At 45.3% G+C, this 18,901-nt stretch overlaps 2 protein-coding genes across 6 annotated transcripts in view; one reads left to right on the top strand and one right to left on the bottom strand.

The window, feature by feature from the left end:
- The window catches only part of CFAP74 (cilia and flagella associated protein 74), a 38,098-nt gene extending 37,044 nt beyond the window's left edge, over positions 1–1,054 (bottom strand). The window contains exon 1 of the mRNA XM_027658316.1: positions 681–1,054. The gene's annotated coding sequence lies outside the window, so the exon portion shown is untranslated. The remainder of the gene's footprint in view (positions 1–680) is intronic.
- On the top strand, positions 1,054–18,901 carry GABRD (gamma-aminobutyric acid type A receptor delta subunit). 5 transcript variants are annotated; one of them, XR_003530149.1, is made up of 10 exons: positions 1,054–1,644; positions 8,531–8,643; positions 9,203–9,270; positions 9,606–9,826; positions 10,611–10,693; positions 11,972–12,109; positions 13,011–13,166; positions 13,745–13,956; positions 14,178–16,294; positions 17,297–18,901. XR_003530149.1 is itself a non-coding variant. In XM_027658320.1 (9 exons), exons 1-9 carry the CDS (start codon positions 1,577–1,579, stop codon positions 14,475–14,477), a joined length of 1,356 nt encoding a protein of 451 aa, XP_027514121.1. In that variant the 5' UTR covers positions 1,054–1,576; the 3' UTR covers positions 14,478–18,901. The 5 variants fall into 5 exon arrangements, 3 of the variants coding, with proteins under 3 accessions (XP_027514121.1, XP_027514119.1, XP_027514122.1); XR_003530148.1 differs by having other exon boundaries at positions 14,178–16,436; XM_027658320.1 differs by having other exon boundaries at positions 13,014–13,166; positions 14,178–18,901.

The following is an 18,901-nucleotide window of genomic DNA, read 5'->3' as shown; positions in this document are numbered from 1 at the left end:
TTAAAGGTGGGGAAAATGTGAAAAAATCTCAGCTGAAAGGATCCCAGAAGTTGTAAATGAGTTCTGTTATACAGAAAGGCAACGTGATTCTGTTCTGTGTGTCATCAGGCAAATACCATTAAAAACCTTTTTGTTTCCCTCCTCAAAAGAAAAAAAGCAATTTTCATGCGACAATCCAACTCCTTGAGTTTAAATTTGTGTCTTTTCCTCCCTAGCTGCAGGGGTGGCTATGGAAATGGGCAGAAGGAGGAAAAGATCAGGACAAAAATAGCCCCCCCATCCTTCTTACACGTTTATGACATGACCTTATATTTGTTGTATTGCATCTGTGTGTGTGCATTGTGTACATCTGTTCCCCTGGGCTGTTATTTCCCCTCACCTACCACCCCTTGGTTGCCACTTGAAATATTGGTACTAAATAATCATACAGAATTAAGTAGATGAAAAGATAAACCCCACACTTAACCCCCGGTGCCTCCTTTCATTTGCTTAAGGTACCTGCACATTCTTTTTTTTTTTTTCTTTATGAATATAATTTCTTGAAAATGTCTCCTTCGCACGGTTTCCTTCTGTGGGTTGGTTTTAAAATTGTCATTCGAGATTGAACAGCACCAAGAAGCCGAGGAGGCGGAGGAGGAGAGAAGGAAAGAGCGAATATGGAGGAGAAAACGGAGTTTGACCTGCAAGTGCAGCCGAACCCGGGTCCCGAGGAGCCCCCGGAGCAGCGCAGGGGCCGGGAGTTCGCGAGGCACGGGCGGTGGAAGGCGGACGGTGCCAGCCCGGGATGGAGCCGCGCCAGGGCAGTGTCTCAGTGTAGAGAAGCCCCCGAGGAGCCCACGGGCGGCGAGGCAGAAGTTGGTGGCCCCGGGCGTGCCCCTCCCGGTGGTCCCGCGGGCCCGGGACAGCGCGTAAGCGGCGGGGAGGCGGCGGTTTCCCTGAGCACAGCCCCCGGCTCCATTCCCGGTTTCCCGGAGGGATGCTGGAAGCCGGGCTGCAGCTGCGGTGCCCGGGTGCCGCCGGGATGTGCCGGGGGGGCGGCGGGGGGCGGCCGTGCCCGCCGCTCACATGTGGTGGCTCCGAGCGCGCCCGGCCCGGCCGCCCCTGCCCTCGGAGCTCCTCCTGCTCCTCCCCGGCACGATGCGCGCAGGACACGAGCGGCTCCGGAGCACTTTGAGTTGCTCCCACCCCGCTCCGTGGGATTAATCCATCCTTTCGGAGGTTATTTTCGGCAGGCAGGCTCGCGGGCGGGCAGGGCGGCCGGAGGAAGAGCCCGCGGCAGGGGAGGGATGCGGGAGCAGGGCAGCGGAGCCGGGCGGGACTGAGCCACCCGCAGAGCAGAGGAGGAGAGCGGAGCGGAGCTGCCCTGCTCCCTGCTCCCGTGCCGGGCTGCCCGCATGGCTCCCGGGCACTGTGGAGATTGTGGGGGCTGCTGCTGCTGAGCAACCATCCATCGCTTTAAACTCAGCCTCAACTTAGCGCAGCAGGCAAGGATGGCAACGCCACTGGAGCTTTGGAGCTGCCAGGAGAGCCGGGGAACCTGGGTTTTGGTCGCCGCTGTCTAATAAATGGGAGTAAAATGGAATTTCTTACTTGGGTTTTTCCTGCCTTGGTTCTACTGTGCACTCAACAGCACAGGTGTATCAGGTAAGAAAACATCTTATCGTTCTTTCTCAGCCTGGCCTCGGGCAGCCGTTCTCTCGGTCGGGGTGAGTGGTGCCAGGGCTGCCTGGGGCTCCCACTCTTGCCCAGGGATGCTCTGTGCACTCCCGGGCCAGGACTGCTTGGAGAGAGCGTGCAGGAGAAAAGGGCTCTGGATTCAAGAGTTTCTTTAATGTACCTCCTCTGTTTGGTTTTTTTTTTCTCTCTTCATTTCCTTGCTGAGGGTGCACTTCTGCCAACTGAGCAGCACTTTCTTGGGTTAATCAAGGGCTGTGTGTTTAACAGGATGCCCCTGGAATGCTTTTCCCGAGGGCGCTCACTCTAAATTGGGGGCAATCACTTTTTGTTGCACATCCCAGCACGGCCTCAGCCCCTCCAGCAGCTCTGTAGGGGCCTGTTTGAACTCGAGCCTCTTCCATAAAGCCAGCACAACCAGTGGGGTACGAGCTGAATAGCTTTGCTTGGGGCCTCCATAGGCACCGTTAAAACCCGAAAATACAGCCATGCCTTTCCGGTGGGTTCATTAAGTCTCCTGAACTCAGGATGACAGGAAGAGGCTGTCAGAGATCTTAGGGGGAAAAAAAAACGTTTGGAGAACGCCAACCATTTCTTAAAATGCTGAATTGTAGAGAAGGATGTATGTCAGAAGGATGTATGTGTGCGGCTCAGCCCCATTTCCTCCGAAGGTGTTAGCTAGGCAACCAGCCACGGGCTCCAGAGATTCTCTCCAGATCTGGAGGCTGGATGTGGAGAAAGCTTGCCATGATTACGCAATGAAAATAGAAGGGGGTGTAAAAAAGAACTTGCTGCATGTAAAAACATGCCCACACCCCCCCAGAGCAGAGGGGGCTGTGGCATTAAAGGGGTCCTACAGCTTCTGCTTCCCAGACATCGTTCGTACCTTCAGAGGAGTGGAAGAGGCAAAGTGGTAACTGGAGTGAGACAGAACATTGCTCTTACACTTTCTGGAATTAATCAGTGAGATCTGATTTTTTCACTGGGAAGGAAGAGGATCTTGCTTAGAGGAAGCATCAAGTCAACTGCTCTTAGCCAGGACTGACATGATGATTTATCCCGTGACCTTGAGTCTGTTATCCAGGGTCAGATCCTGACATCCTCGTGCTCCAAAGCAATCCAGTATTGCAGTGAAGGCAGAGAAAATGCTGCTTATGACCGAAGGGCACCTTGTCCATGATTTCAATGATCCTGTTTCTCCCTCTGCACTTGGGCCAGCATTGAGGCTTTGGGTTGAAAAGTGATGTTTGAGTACAAAAGAAGAAAAAAATAGAATTTTAAAGAAGAGTCTTCTCAGCCTCTGTCTTTCGAGGTCTGCTCCCGGGCACAGCCACTGCCAGGATATGTGCAACCTATAATTTGTTGGATACATTATTTTATATTTGGATTAATTCCCTGGTTACTTGACTTTCTTCCTCCAGTTACACAATAGCGATGAGTTGTTTGTTAAAAATACATCTACTCGTGGCAGAGAGGCAGGCAAGGCAAATTCTAACTTCTGAAATTCCAACTGCTCAGTCTGTAGTTTTCCAAACGTACCAGAGTGTGAGACATTCCATGGTCAAGGGAAGCTGCTCTGTTTGGCACAACAGTTTTCTGCAGATTCAGGATTCAGTGTGGCTGTGGCAGGACACTGTTTAATCCTGTGAAAGAGGAGTAGCCTTCCTTACATGTGTAATTGGGATCCGTTAAATGGAACTAGAGCAAAATTTTATCCTTGCATCAGTAAAAATATTTTTGGTACGAGATGCTTTTATGAAAAGCAGTGTAATTATGGGCAAAACTGCCATTTTAAGGCTCTGATTTTGTTTTCTAAATGCAATGTGACTTGCAGTTATGATGACAGAGGCCATCCAAACCCCCTGAATTCTCTGCTTGTGAGTTCTGTGCACTGTAAATCGCCAGGTGTAAGAAAAACATATTCCAAAAAGGAAGAAGAGTTTGGTGATTTTGGAATGCAGTGGTCGGACACAGGACTTCCCAAAGGCAAAGCTACCACTGAAATTACTGCCCTGGTTTGGCACAGGAGGGAAGGGGGACACACACACAGGGAAATGCTGTTCCCTCACAGCAGTTGGGAATATCCTTCCAGGGTGCTTTAGCTGTGTTTGAAGCCATTCCTCTGTCATGTGTGCTGTCTGACTGAAGGGAATGAGCCAAATTCAACCTAAGGCAGCACATTTTTTTTTCAGGTAAAAAAAGTAGTAATTTTTTGTCTTCTCGAGACAGTGATTAGTGGCAAGAAATTTGCCATTTATATGATTGACAGGTCTCTGAGGCAAAGACTGTGGCTTCCATTATTTTATCAGGGCTTGATATGCTGTGGATGCTGGAAGAAGAAATGTGCCACAGGGCACGAGATCATCTGCAGAGAGACTCTTGGGGAATTATTCCTTCATTTGCCTGGGGAAGGAGCACCGTTGATGGGAGTTTGAGGGTCCATGTCCATACTTTGTAATTCTTTACCGGAACAGATTTTAATTCTCTAATTAAAAATAGGTGTATCTTTTATATTTAAGACTCTTCTATTTTAAGTGACATTTCTATACATTTGAATTAATTGTCCTTCTGCTGTGTGTCTCCTTAAACCTTTTACTTATATTCCTGGAAGCAGAGCAGCTTTAACACGTGAATATATGCAAAGAATGGTCCATTTTCTGTAGCTTAAAACTCACAGAGAGGCTTTGATGTTCTAGAGGTTGCCACGAATTAAGCCTAATGCCTTTTCAATTACATTTCAAAATACAAAACATATTTACAGTGAGCTTCACTTAAAGTCAGGAATGGCAGATGGGAAGGATACACATACTGCTCTGGATAATCCTGGAGTTTGACAGAGGCCAGATTGTTCTCTGACCTTGCAGGATATTCCTTGTCTTTTTCCCAAGAAAAAGTTTTCTTCAGTGGCAATGACATCTGGGACATTTGCCCCCAAATGTTTACCTCATAGAAAATGAAATGTTCTCCACCCCAGTCCTTCAGTCAAACTGGTTTTTCCATCTACCAGGATAAATGATTCCTATAACAACTATGCCACAGTCCCCAGAAGAATCAGGTTAGCAGATTCAAAGGAGAAACAGAAGATGCAAAGAGTGATTTTCCACATCTCTCTGCTCTGTGTGTTTGTCAGAAGGTCAGAGCACCCTCCCTGCAAGTGTGACCCCAAATCTGTGCCTCATTGGCCGCTGACTCAAAGATGCTGCTGAGCTTCTTGCACTGCTCCCAGAGATTTTGGCACTGCTGTGCAAAAAATAATATTGCCAGTGTCATGCCTGGTTCATTCAGCTGCTGTAGTGCCCTCATGGAACCCACAGATTGCCTCTTGCTCGGTGTGATTTGGGGCTCAGACATTTCCTGGTGATAGTGATGCACTTCCAGCACCAGTTTTCAAGCAGTGCTCTGGCAGAGAGCAGAGACAGGCCGGTGCCTCACTTGTCTGACAAGCCCCTTCGAGAGGTGCTGCCCAAGTGCATTGATGCTTCTCCTCCAGATCCCTCCACACTAGTGGGATGCAGTGGTGCTGCAGCAGCTGGGGGAAGATGTCAGCTCAGACAGAGAGGATTTTGGGATACGTGGACTTTTTATTCTAGAACTGATTGCACTTAGCTCTGAAGGAGATGCATTTCTTTGCTCTGTCATTTGACATTCAGTGCTTAGAGTTGCTTTCCCTAAATGGTGTCAAGAGCAGCTTTATTAGGGAAAGGAGAACTCCATAGGTTTTCCCAGTTTATCTATGGGATTTCCTTTTCCCTTTATCTAATGGACAAGAGAACTCACTGTTACTTTCATCATTTAAACAGCAGTAATCTATTTTCTGCTGCTAACAACGAGCTCAGTCGAAGTTCTCCCAGTGCTTAAATTCCAGATATGAGCAGATGCAAATAAATTTTCCAAAATATCTGCTTGAAATGAGATGTGTACACAGCCAGAGTGTGGGAGAAAACCCATCTCCTTCAGCTTTAGCTTTGGGGATGACTTCCAGAGTGCCAGGAGTCCACATGACTGCTGCCATTCAGCCAGAGCTCCCCACGCTGGCCCGGTGCAAACTGCAGATAAGCTTTTGAGGAGCTCTTTTACCCCTTGGATTTGGCAAATCACTACCTTAATTTCACAAAGTCCTTTTCTTACTAAAACAAGCTTTACAGCAGCTTACGTGGGGAAGGGAATTTGCTGAATCAACTAAGGGGAGTTTCCTTTCTTTTGGTCTCTCCTGCTTACTCTGTGAAAACTTAATCCCTTCCAATGCATCTTTTCTGTGCTGGCCTTCCTTTTTCAGGTACAATAGTGAATCATATTTTAGGCCATATATAATCCTGGCTGCTTATCAAGGATGAATGAAACTCTCCCACCGTCCCCCCTGTAACTTTAAAGCCCTGGGTGTGGTGTCCAGGAATCCAGAGGAATGGCTGGAAGGAGTTATCCCAACGTGGTAAATCTGGCCATAGAGTTATTTCAGCTGTAATACTTTATTAGCCCCCCTGGTATTAAGTGCACATAGCTCCACTAACTTCAGCACATTTGTTACACTGATGATCTGACCCTAAGGCTTCATTAATAATAGAAACAAGATTTATTTTAATTGTGTCATGGATATTTAAGTAAAACTCCCTCTAGATTGTAATCTGCTTAAAACACATGGCAGGCTACAGCCCACGGTTTCTAACCTGGCTCTCAGCATTTTAACTCCCTTTTAGCTCCCTAATGCCACTAAAATGGAGCCCTGACAGGGGAGCTGCTGCACACCAAGTGCTTTGTCAAAACAGATGAGCAGGCACACGGGGGAGATCACTCCGGGGCACTCACCTTCTGACTCGAGCTCTGTTTGCAAAACACTTCCCAGAACTGGCGGCAGTTTTAGCAACAGGAGCTGCAAAGCACCATCTTCTGCTGAAAAGGCAAAGAGATCTGAGGCAGATGTAATAATTCAAGCATATTGGAGTTATTTGCTCTCATCAGGAAAAGACAGAAAGCACCATTCTTTACCTGGGAAAGGAGCTCAGACGTTTTGCTGGTTAGGAACACCATTCCATACCTGTGGCTGAGACTTACAAGTTACAATTAAGTACATTTTTAAACAAATTTGCCATGGATTAAGAAACTATAATTTCATTTAAGTAAATACTGACAGTTGGATGACTGAAAGACCAGCACATAGAGAAGAGCAGTCTGATAGAAAGAAGTGTTGATATAGTTGATGAGACCAAATAAAGAAGGAAAGAACCTCTGTCAACATTTGTTATAAATCTCCAAAGCCCTTGTCTAAATCAATTATGTTATTCCAGTTTATGCAGCTGAAAATGTGGCTCTGATCCTTCCTCAGAAGAGCTAGAGGAACCTGAGAAGTGCCTGGGATAGTCATTTGAGATGAACATACAGCACTGTGCTCGTGGCAAGGAAATATTATGAACGCAATTTAATATAACATTTTGCTGGGAAGTAATGAAGTTTGCCTTGGAGCAGTGTCCCTGTGCTGTAAGGTCCCCATAGCTTTGACAGCTCCACCAATGCAAGCTTTCAGTGTCTCTGCTGCTCAGAACTCACATTTGTACATTGTAATCCCAGAACTCCTTCCTTATATAATTGACTCCGTACACGAGACAAGAATTTTCTGACCAGGGTGATCGAAGATTTTTCTCTCAGTCCCCTGTGGGAGGAGTTGGGCACTGCAGGAGACTCTGCTCCCGTGCTGGAAATGACTGCCCATGCTGAGCTGAGTGCCCGGGCTGGCATATTTTGGGGAGAAAACCCATGTGCTTTATGTGGGTCATTGTCACATGAACAGCCCAGGTTGTGTGGGTGCCAAGGCAGGGTGTGTTTGTGGTGTCTCCCTCTGCAGCCCCTCAGGGGTGTTCAGCCAGTTCCTCTCCCGTTCCGACTCAGATGTATCCCTCAAATGCCACATTTACTGCTGGGCTCGGTGGAAGGTGCTTAGCCAGTGCTCAGGCAGCTTGGATGCAGTACTTGCATTCAGGCCCTCTCAAACCCCTGGCAATTCTTCTCTTTGCAAACAGTTGTGACAGATGTTGTCCCAGCCCCTCGTTTCTCCCTCCCTGTGCTGTCAGTCACGGCGCTGGCGAGAGGAGTGATGTGAGCGGGCACAGAGCTGCAGATGAAGTCTGCCAGCTCACTTTAAACAGATAATGGAGACAAGATAATCTTGCCTCTGTTTGTAAGAGGTGGTGGAATATCCACACAACTGCTTGGACCGGGGCTGAGGGGCTGCCAGGAGGTGGGAAATGGCAACAAGAACCTGGGCTAAAGTCTTGCAGGAGCAGCACTGGGCCAGCAAGAAGCACCTGCCTGGCAGCTGGGAGATGGTGGTGCTGGGAGGGGGCTGAGGCACGAGCACAAACCCCACAGCAACACAGCACCTCGCAGCCAAAGCCTGCTGCCTGTTCCCCTCGTTCCAGATGTGCAGTTCCTGCTGTGTTCCCCTCCCATTTGACAGTCCCCCAGCCTCCCCGAGCTCAGCTGTTCCCTGGTTCACTGGGAGCTGGCACAGCTGCATTCCAGCAGCCACAGATGCATTTTAGGCAGCACACAAAGTGTCTTGGTTTCCCTCACGTTTTCTGAATCTATTTTTCCTACTTTTTTTTAAAAAGGAGAAAACTTCCAAAAGTATGTACTTGTAACTCAGAAAGAGGCCATAGTCTTGCCTGAAGTATGTTTTGATTTAAACAGAAATATCTGAAATTGTTTTCCTGCCTATACACAGTATTTTCTCAGTAAATTTCCAGCATAGCTGATTATACCATATGTGGTCTCTGGAGTGAGAGAAGTCACTCTTCCATTTTCTGTTGGTTTTCTGTTGGTAAACGTGGGCAAGTTTCAAAGGACACTTCTTTCCTCTCCCCAGAGCTATGAGTGACATTGGAGACTACATTGGTTCCAACATAGAAATCTCCTGGCTGCCCAACCTGGATGATTTAATGAAAGGCTATGCACGGAATTTCAGGCCTGGCATTGGAGGTGAGGCTTGGATGATAACGTCTCTTTTGTTCTTACAATCCCTCTACCCTCTGATGCTCGTGTGAACTTCATCCTTTGCATGATTAAAAGGTTATGATTATCTTTTACTTGGATTCTGGGAAAAAATAACCATCAACAATTTGGATGGGTTTGACAGGAGACAGACTGTACAACAGCAACACAGGCTTCTGATACAGTTCTTAAATCACTGACATTTAAGTTGAAGGAATTTTGTATTGCATTATATGGTGATGATTCCTGCACTGCTTGAAGTCATGCTGCCTTAAACTTGGTAGTGTGATTTCCAGAAAGGATTCCATAATTTTCAGTAGCTGTGATTGTATCTCGTGCCCTTTATCACTGAAGTGAGGTTGGAAATTGAGGTAAAAATCAGCAAAAGATTTAAATCTCTTGCTTTAGGGTAGGTTTTGCTTGGAGAGTGTACTTTATAATGGAAAGCACTTTTGTGAACTCTCTGAAAGAATTGAAATCTCGGGTCATTTATATTTTTGTAGGTCCTATGATGATGTCAATGACCCCATTCAACCTTTTTCCCCAGGTCCCCCTGTTAACGTTGCTCTGGCCATCGAAGTAGCCAGCATTGACCACATCTCAGAGGTGAACATGGTACGGTATCAGAGTCTTCAGTTTTGCTCTAAAAAACGTTCAAAACCAAAAGTTGTACTGTTCTTTTTTTGAGACATACACAGCTCTTGCAACATGTTACATGTAACACTGATGTTGAACCACTTTTTGATAATTTGAGTTTATCTGTGGTAGAAGCATGGCAGAAATTCAAATGCTTGGGCAGCTCTCTGGTTGACTGAGTATAAAAATACTTATTTGCACTGGACGCAGATCATGTATTTCCAGGCTAATACAATGATTTCTGGCCAAGTCCCAAGACATTACCATTGTGTTTGTTCAGCATCACTTCTTACTTGGGCTTTCTCCTGTCACAGGAATACACCATGACAGTGTTTTTGCACCAGAGCTGGCGAGATGACCGTCTGTCTTACAACCACACCAACGAGACTCTGGGCTTAGACAGTAGGTTTGTGGACAAGCTCTGGTTGCCAGATACTTTCATAGTCAATGCCAAGTCTGCCTGGTTCCATGATGTGACTGTGGAAAACAAACTTATCAGGCTCCAGCCAGATGGAGTCATTTTATACAGCATCAGGTGAGTGAGAAAGAGGGCAAGTGTTCTCTATTGTGTGCTAACTTCTGGAACAGGCTGTGAAGTAACCACTGTTTTCCTAAGATGGTTTCATAAAATAGTTGTTAATTTAATATGGAAGAAAATCTCCTGTCAGAGACCCCTTTGCTTTCCAAGGATGACAGTGCCAGGAAGGTCTCTTTGGCAACACTGACACACTGTGCAGTGCAGAGTCACTGACCATGTTCAGAATGTCCTCCAAGTGTCTCGGAGCTGTTTGGCAAAGATTCTGCTCTCCACTCTCTATTTTCCTATTCTCTTTTCTATTTCACTGTTTTCCAAGGGGACTATGAGCCTGATTTAGGCTCAACTTCCCCATCTCTCAAACAGGGAAAGTGTCATTTCCTCACCTTGGAAGAGTGCTGTGGCTGGAACTCAGTAACTGTACTGGAAGTTAATTGTGTAATGTTCTCCATAACGAATGTGCACCCTTGAAATTCTAAGCCCAAAATTCCCATCAAGGTATTGGTAGGGATCCTGGGGACAGTGAAAGGTGGTAGATGGAATCAGAGAATTCCTTTGTGAGAAGCAGCTGAAGTGTCCTCTGAGATTAAAGTCATTTGACTTTTCTTCAGTTCCCTGCCCTTGGGTTTCCCACAGACTCAGTAAAGGCAACAGCCACAAGGGCTTTGAAAAGAATTCCCTTCGTTGCTATGAAGGTTTCGAAGTTTTCCATGCACTGTTTCGAGTTCAGAGGAAAAAGCTCTGTCTGAATGTGACTAACTGGTGTTCCCGTTGCCTGGAACAGGATTACCTCAACAGTGGCCTGCGACATGGACCTTTCCAAGTACCCCATGGACGAGCAGGAATGCATGCTGGATTTGGAGAGCTGTAAGGGCTGAGTACACCTGTGTTTTCTGTAAAGCCTGGGCACGTGGGACTGGGATACTGGAGTGAGCTGGGATGGCTCTGCTTTGGGCAATGAAATGTAAGGGCTGCCTTGAGATTCAGAACAAACAGGAATCCCTTCATTCCCTGTGCTGGGCATTACACAATGGACTTTTCAATGCCCCAATCCTAAACTCTAGGGTTTAATGTAGTGATGATGAACAATGAACAGTCCTGTTACAAATGTCTGGAACTCTGAGCTTGATGTGAAACCTCGAGCAGTTGTGACAGTCACTGGCATTACTGAGCTTTGCATCAAATCCAGGGAGAACAAGTAGAGAAGCCCACAGGCAAAATTTCATGTGCTGTGTTTTCTTTATAAGAAGAACAAAAAAGAAAGAATTCCCTGCTTTTAATGAAAGCCATTGTGAGTAACCTTTACAGAGCTGTTGAGCTTGCCTTGGCATTCCTGTATCCATGACCCAGAAATCCATCAGAATACTGCATGGATTGCCTCAATTCCTTTGCACTCACAAAGGAGGGTGAAGAATGGGTTTATATTTTGTCCAACCTGTAGTTTATCTATGATCAGCATGTAAATCCCACGAGCATGAATACTTCTGAATGAAAACCACCACAGACACAAGCTGGGGCCACCCAGTTGGTGGCAATGAATCTGGTTTTTAGATCAAGGAGTCTACAGGTCCTGAGGGCTCCAGAGATTTAGGAGCAGCAGTTTTTGAGCAGATCCCCTGTCCTGTTAATGCCAGTTTCTCTTTTTCTTGTTTAGCACCGACTTTGTTTTCTAGGCAATTAGCCACAATACCACTTTGTCCTGTCAGAAATAGCAATCTACAGTTTCACTTATGTAATCACCAAGTGCAGAGGCAGCAGGCAGTGCCCCAGCAATCCATTCTCTCTCCCAGCAAGTTCTGCAGGAGTTTTTCTGGGGGGTTGAATGTTTGAATTGAATTGCAGGGGTTTGATTTCAGTGAAGCAAACAGCCTCTTCAAACAAATGAATGCTCTAGGAGCAAGTTGTCCACTAACAGCAAAACTAGCAAAGATTGATTGCATCTCACAAAAATCCCCTCACACACATCCCCCCTCTGTCATGTCCCTGGTGTCCTGCATCTCTCCCAGGCAGAATTATCCAGGTTGAATCCCAGCAATGGGTCTGATGGAATTCAGCATAGCAGGAGTTAGAGAACTTCCGCTGTGAGTCCTCTAAGCTCTTAATTTCTGCCTCGAACTTGTTGTTTATTCAGCTTTCTTTTGGCAGATGGCTACTCCTCGGAGGACATCGTGTACCACTGGTCAGAGAACCAGGAGGAGATCCACGGGCTGGACAAGCTGCAGCTCGCCCAGTTCACCATCACCAACTACCAGTTCACAACAGAAATTATGAACTTCAAATCTGGTAACAGAATCTCTCCTCGGTTCAGGGACACTATCTGACTTTTTCCAGCACAGGGAAACCTGCTGTATCTATAACAGAAAATCCTTCTTCTTAGGTAACTAATTTAAGAACCTGTCAGGTGTCTGATAAGAGTTTTCTTCAGCTTACACTTGTGAAAAGTGCCATCCTTTGCTGAGCCTCCAGGTAGCCACTGTAGCACGTTATGTCCTTCAGCTCTCTCTGCCTGACAAAACACTCTGTGGAGTAGCCAGACAGCACTTGATAAAGAAAACTTGAGGTATAGCTCACATTTTCTTGACCTAATTTGCGACTTCAGATCACGAAAAATTTCCATTAGCCCTGATGTTATGAAGCTTATGACGTACAGTCAGATCAGTCTAATTCTACCCAGTAGAAGTCAGTGGTGTGTACGTCTATCACCGGGCTTATTGCAATGTTTGTACAAGATTGGAGTCATTTCTTTCCTGCTGATTTTTCATCCTCTTTCATGTATTCAGATTCTCATTTATGCTGCACATCTCCTCTAAGCTCTTTTTTGAGTTTGAAATTAACTTGGCCTTTTAAAAAATCTAAATTTAGTATCTGGAGGACTTTCTACAGCAGATGATAAGACAGTACACATTTTGAAGCAATACTGTTATTTGAGAAGACTCATGATTTTATTTTCAGATCTGGCATTGATATGACCTGAGACAGATCATTTGACCTATTCTTAGCTGATGAAGCTGCAGCACCTCGTGCAGGGTTTATGGGGACTGATCGAACACCATTCAGGAAAGCATTCTGTGATCCCCGTCCAAAAGCTGTCCCAGCTCTGTGTCATTGTAGAAATGTCATTTTGAGTATCAGTTTGACTGTAATTCACGCAGCCAGAGCCTTCTCTGCCTGCTCTTTTTTCCAGCAGGGCAGTTTCCCAGGCTCAGTCTCCACTTCCACCTGCGGCGGAATCGAGGAGTTTACATCATCCAGTCCTACGTCCCCTCCATCCTCCTGGTGGCCATGTCGTGGGTGTCCTTCTGGATCAGCCAGTCAGCTGTGCCTGCCAGGGTGTCCTTAGGTAAAGCTGGGGCCTTGGGGGAAGGCAGGGAAGGCAATGCTGAGGTTGGAATTCTGCTCTCTGATAACCCTCATTCTCCATGAAGGCGCATTTATGACCACTCTGTTTATTTTCCAGAAGAGATGGTCCTTTAGAAGGCTTCCCTCCTGTTTTAATTTCTGTCATGTTATCAGAGCAGCTGCCTCAGGAAAGAACAGCAAATAACCCCCTAAAGAGGGTTAAAAGCAGTAATGACTGTGAGGCAGATCTATAAAAGAATTCATTTGAAGGAACTGGGACAGTGGCAAAAAAATATTCCTGGTGCTTGTGGATCTGTTTGTCTGAGTAAGGGTTGCCAGTCCAGATGCAAAAGTGTTTGAGGGTTAAGTCTTTGGGTTTGGTTTGTCCTGAGCTAGAACAAAACCAAGGATAATTTGTTCAAAGCCGCCTTATACAAATGCAGGTTTTTTTCAAGCTTCTCTGATTTGAAAATCAGGAGCCACAGTATTTGCACTGTGAAAATATCCTCAGCTTCAGATTAGTAAAAGTCTCCATGTATAATACATCAGTAAATCCAATTCCCCTCCTGCTCCCTGCAGGAATAACCACTGTCCTCACCATGACCACGCTGATGGTCAGTGCCCGCTCCTCCCTCCCTCGAGCCTCTGCCATCAAGGCCCTGGACGTTTACTTCTGGATCTGCTACGTGTTCGTGTTCGCCGCGCTGGTGGAATACGCCTTCGCTCACTTCAACGCTGACTACATGAAAAAGCAGAAGAACAAGATCAAGGCGAGGAGGCAGAGTGCAGAGGTCAGTGAGTGTGGTATGGGAGTGACTTTGGCACAGCAGTGCCCCTGCAGCGTGGCCTGGCACTGCCTTTGCCCTGTATTCCCCGGGGAGTCCCAGTTCCTGAGGCCTTTCACTGCATCCTCTACGAAATTCCTGTGATGAATTCCTGTCTTTGAATTTTACAGAGAAAAGTACCCTTCAGGAGAGGCAGAAACTCCATTATTCTCCTCTTTCCCTTGCAGATCAACGTGAAGAATGCCATTGTTCTGTTTTCCCTTTCCATAGCTGGTGTGAACCAGGAACTGGCCATTTCCAACAGGCAGCACCGAATTCCCAGGAGCCTGCCCGGCTCGTATGGCACAATAGAAATAGAAACTGGAGAGACCAAGCAGCAGCCAGGGATGAAACTGGATAAAAAGACTGGCCTGAAGTCCCTGTTCAAGCCCATCGACGCCGACACCATCGACATTTACGCCCGAGCCGTGTTCCCAGCAGCCTTTGCAGCAGTCAATGTCATCTACTGGGTCGCTTACACGATGTAAAAACCCAAAAGAGGGATGTTCATGGCCAGAGCTACAAACTCAACAACACCCATGGATTAAAGAGCCCTTGCTGAGACTGAATCGAGCCATTTCTTCTCAAAATGTTTTCCAACGAGCTCAAGACACTTCTAAAGTCGAGAAAGTCCTGCTATGAATTCCCAGAAAAAGCAGCAATTTATTGCTGCTCTGATTTGATACAGTAAGAACTGTGCTGTGCCAGACCATCCCAGCTCCTTCCTTCCTCTAATACCATGAGACGATTTTTCATATGTACATATTTGTAGCAAAAGTTTAACTCTTAAATGACCATGGTTTTCCTCCCCTTTAAGGGTTGATCAGTAATGAAGATTTGGCTTTTCACACTCAGATAATTACCTTTTTTTGTAACGAAAGAGTTAATTCCTCACTTCTGCACATGAGTGACTTTCTGCATCTGGCCTTCTGTGGGATGGTCTAGGTTTAACAGCAGTGGGAAAGTTGGAGTTTTCAATCAGAAAAATCTCATGAACAAAGTAAAAAGGAATAGAGGGGAGTGGAGGTTTTTCTTAAAATATTATTTGTCTTGGATAAAATATTGAAAAAATTCAGTGCTCTTAGTCACAGCATGAAATAAAATATACTACATCAAATTCTACTGAATTGTTAATAATGACTGTATTACATTTCAGATTTAAGCTAATGAAAGTTTAAACACTTAAACACAGAAATGTTTATTAGTTTAATAGGCCCCAAACATACAAAAATGATTTAGAAACAGAGGGAAAGCTCAGGCTTCCTATGTTGGATTGGGAAAAAATTTAAAGGTGCTTCATAAGGAAGAAACTCTGACTCCGTTTTCAGGAAGGACTTTAGAATTTGTTCTGTTGATTGTCAGTGAGATTCTACCATGTGTGCCTCTGAAAATATCCTTTTTGAATCCGTCCCTAAATAGCTGAATGAAGTACAAAAAAGAATTCATAACTGGCTTCAAGTTACTCAGTTGCTTTGGATATTTTTGCCATTTTTGTTCCAGGCTGACCTGATCCATTAGGGCTCTTCTCTTCCCTTATTCAGCAGGGAAATCTGCAGGTCTCAGACACGCTCCCTAAGTCAGGACTAGATCCTCTTGCCCAACTCATGCAAAATAGCACTTTGTTCTGTAAATAATTCCAGTGAACTCAGCAAATGAACACAGTATTCACAACAAACAAGCTCCACAACTAATCTCTAAAATCTCCACAGTAAATATATTGGAATATGGATTAAACCCACTGAAATATTGTTCGTGTAGGAAGCCAATGTGAGACGCTACAAAAGGGAAATTTATTTTGAAGATTTTGTTGCCTTGAAAGTGAGAGGTTGTTTTTAAATACAGAGACTGACACAAAAGCAAATAAGAAATGAGAGAGAGAGGGAAAGAAGGAGGCAAAGCAAGGGAGAGTGAGATTTGTTCAGTATCAGTGAAGTAAGAGAATGCTTTGAAGAAAAACCAGTGATCTTGAACTGAGCTGTAACAGCAAATATGCTCCACTGTAAGTCAGGTTTAGGTTCACCTCCATCTCTAGTTTCTGTTATCATGGAAAAGCTGTCAGCCAACAGTGTGCTGGAAAGCCCAAACTGCCATCAAACTGTAACTGTTCCACAGAGTCCTCCCCAAACCAACCCTGGACCGAGACACCCGGATTCTGCTCCAGGATCTCACCACTGACTTGCCAGGGAACCCCAGTTAAGACCTTGCACTGCATCACCTCCAAAATTGCTTTAATGATGCTGATTTCTTTGAGTTTTACAGAAGACGAACCCTTCAGGAGAGGCAGAAACTCTCATCCTCCAAATGGGTAAGTGCATCCAACTGGTGCTTCCGTGGTGGTATTTGCCACAGTTTCTGAGACTCTCACACACTGAATCAAAGCAAAGTATCACTCACCTTCCACCTTATCCAGAACGCTAATGGAAATCTGCATCTCCTTCAATAACCAGGTAATCAGGCTTCTTTTTCTTCCTCCTGCTTCTCCTCTTTCTAATTTATTTTTCTTGCTCTTTGTTCCTGATGTTGATGCAATGCTACATTACAGAAATACACTATTTTTTTTCCCTAAGTGCGTTTTTGGTCATAATCACTTTCTCCCCCAAGAAATTCAACCTCTCCTGCTCCCTTCTGAATCATTCTTACTGTTTTATATAATGATTAAGTGCAGAGTGGAATAAAACCAGCAGAAGCATGACTTTACCATGCCTTCGTTGCTTTGTCCCTGATCCATCCCCACAGCAGCACCACACCCTTTAGAAAGGCCAGAGGACCTCATTGTTCTCTGTTAGATTTGCATAAATCAGAAATAATCTTTGGTTTAAGTCCAGCCTTTCTGTACCCTGCTGGTTTCTCCAGCTATTAGTTTATTATGTTGCCTGTCAGGGTCAGTGTCTTCTGCTAAGAGTGAAGTTATTGACTGAATCCAGCTGAAGAAATATTCACAGCAAGTTCCTGCAGAGTGTAAATCATAGGAAAAGAATCCATGATTTTGGAATTAAAGTTATTAAAGAGCAGAGAGCAAAGCCTGGCCCTAGTCCCTCCAGTGAGCAGTGGTTGGTTATTTGGAGTAATTAGCAAGAAGGTGGCTGCAGATATTATAAAGGCAATGTCTAATCTAATTACTTCTGCAGTAATAGTTTGTAATTGTGCACCTGACATAACTCCTTACACTGCAGCCAACTGACTGATCACATGGGGTTATTGGACAAAATTAGTTGCTTCTCCATCTGGGAGACAGTCACAGGCTGCATGTCCTGCTGACTGCTCCAGAAGATTTATTCAGGGAGGTTTTTCTGCACTTTCACTGCAGATCTTCAAGGTGCACAGCTCAGTGTGACTGATCAAAGGCAGAGGTGGCAGCGATCTCCTCAGAAAACCCCAGAGCCAGAATGCCAGACTGTCCCAGTGATGCACACAGAAGCACAAACAAGAGGACAGAAATATCCCAGGAGGTTGCAGGCAGTCAGGAAAGTGCCCTGTGAGCCACAGATGGCAACGTGTCCATCCCAGGAACGAGGTGGTCAGAGGGGAGAACAGGATTTTGGGTACTGGAACTGCACTTGCATGAGTAGCACAAGACAAAACACCTCCCTCACCAAGAGTGGGATTTTCTAAAATCTGTTTCCAGAGCCAGAAACAGAAAACTCAGATGCCATTCAAACTTTTAAGGAGACATTTCAGTTCAGGACTATGGTGAGTTGATTGGAGTTTTGCATAAATTTGAATCTTCTATATTTTTTTTTCACTTAAAATCATCACATTCAAAAATCCTCAGACATTACCACTTTAGATCTATTAACATCTAAAGGCAATTCCCTATTCAACTCTAATTTCATGATGCCCTTAGTAAAGTTAATAAGCCAAATCTGGTGTCAGTTGAATGCTGACTTTGGATGGGTTTTACTAGTGTCATAAAAAAAGGTATGTGACAGATCAGAAGGCACCTGAAAGCATTTGTGTTCCTTTCAGCAATTTATAGTTCTGCTCTATGGACGGGCGTGTCTGTGAGAAAAGGAGTGGGCTACGTGTTAATGTAATCATTCTAAATGTGAAGTGTTAATAAAATGTACATATACAGAAATTGGAGCTTCTGTAAACTGCCAAAACAGACGTTCCAACTATTGAACTGGAAGATGAAACGCATTAGAAAGGCAAATCAAAATAACCCCAGAGATTTCATCCCTTAATGACATCCTGCCTGTTCAGGGCCCAAGGGCTTGGAAAACTCTCCCCTGGCCGTGCCAGCAGAGGAGGAAGTGCCGCTGTGTGCTCAGGAGAGCTTTCTGGGGGGCACTTCTGCAAACTGCTGTGTCGATGGCAGAAAGGGCTGCTGCTGCCTCAAGAGGCTGGAAGGAATCAGAAAGCACGAGCTGAAAGCTGAAGAAATGCATGATGTGTTTGAAAGCAATGCTGGCAGCCAGAGCTCTGTTAAGAGGTTAAAATACAGAGATGTCTGTGCTGTGTCTGGGTAGCAATGAGAGCATTTATCCCACTTAAAGGAAAAGCTCTCCCATCAGTTCCTAACTGGTTTGCTAATCCAACAGATAATGTAGCGAAACCAATTGAACTCAGTGAGGCTTCTGCTGTTGGGACAACAAAACGCTTAATGCGATTGCTCTGGTTTGAAATACTCCCAGTCATTAACCTAAAAAAGCGCTCCCCAGCAGGAGGAAAACGGCTCCCTGAATGTTCGTCTCCGAAGCAGAATAGATAACAAAAAAGCTTATTGAAAGTTTCTGAGAATATTTTTGTTCAAAGAAAAAAAAGCTGAAGCAACTCCCTCCTGCCCTCTTTATTACAGCAGCTCAAACCACTTGCAGTGGTTGAAATGGATACTAAAATAACTGCGTGCAATATATGTTACAGACAGAGCTAATTGTTCTTAACGAAAACTGAATAAAAATTTGGCAACGAA

Source organism: Corapipo altera, unplaced genomic scaffold (assembly GCF_003945725.1).
Source record: "Corapipo altera isolate COAL_440 unplaced genomic scaffold, ASM394572v1 301, whole genome shotgun sequence".
In the NCBI taxonomy this organism is placed as follows: domain Eukaryota; kingdom Metazoa; phylum Chordata; class Aves; order Passeriformes; family Pipridae; genus Corapipo; species Corapipo altera.
This window is presented reverse-complemented; position numbering and strand designations above follow the sequence as displayed.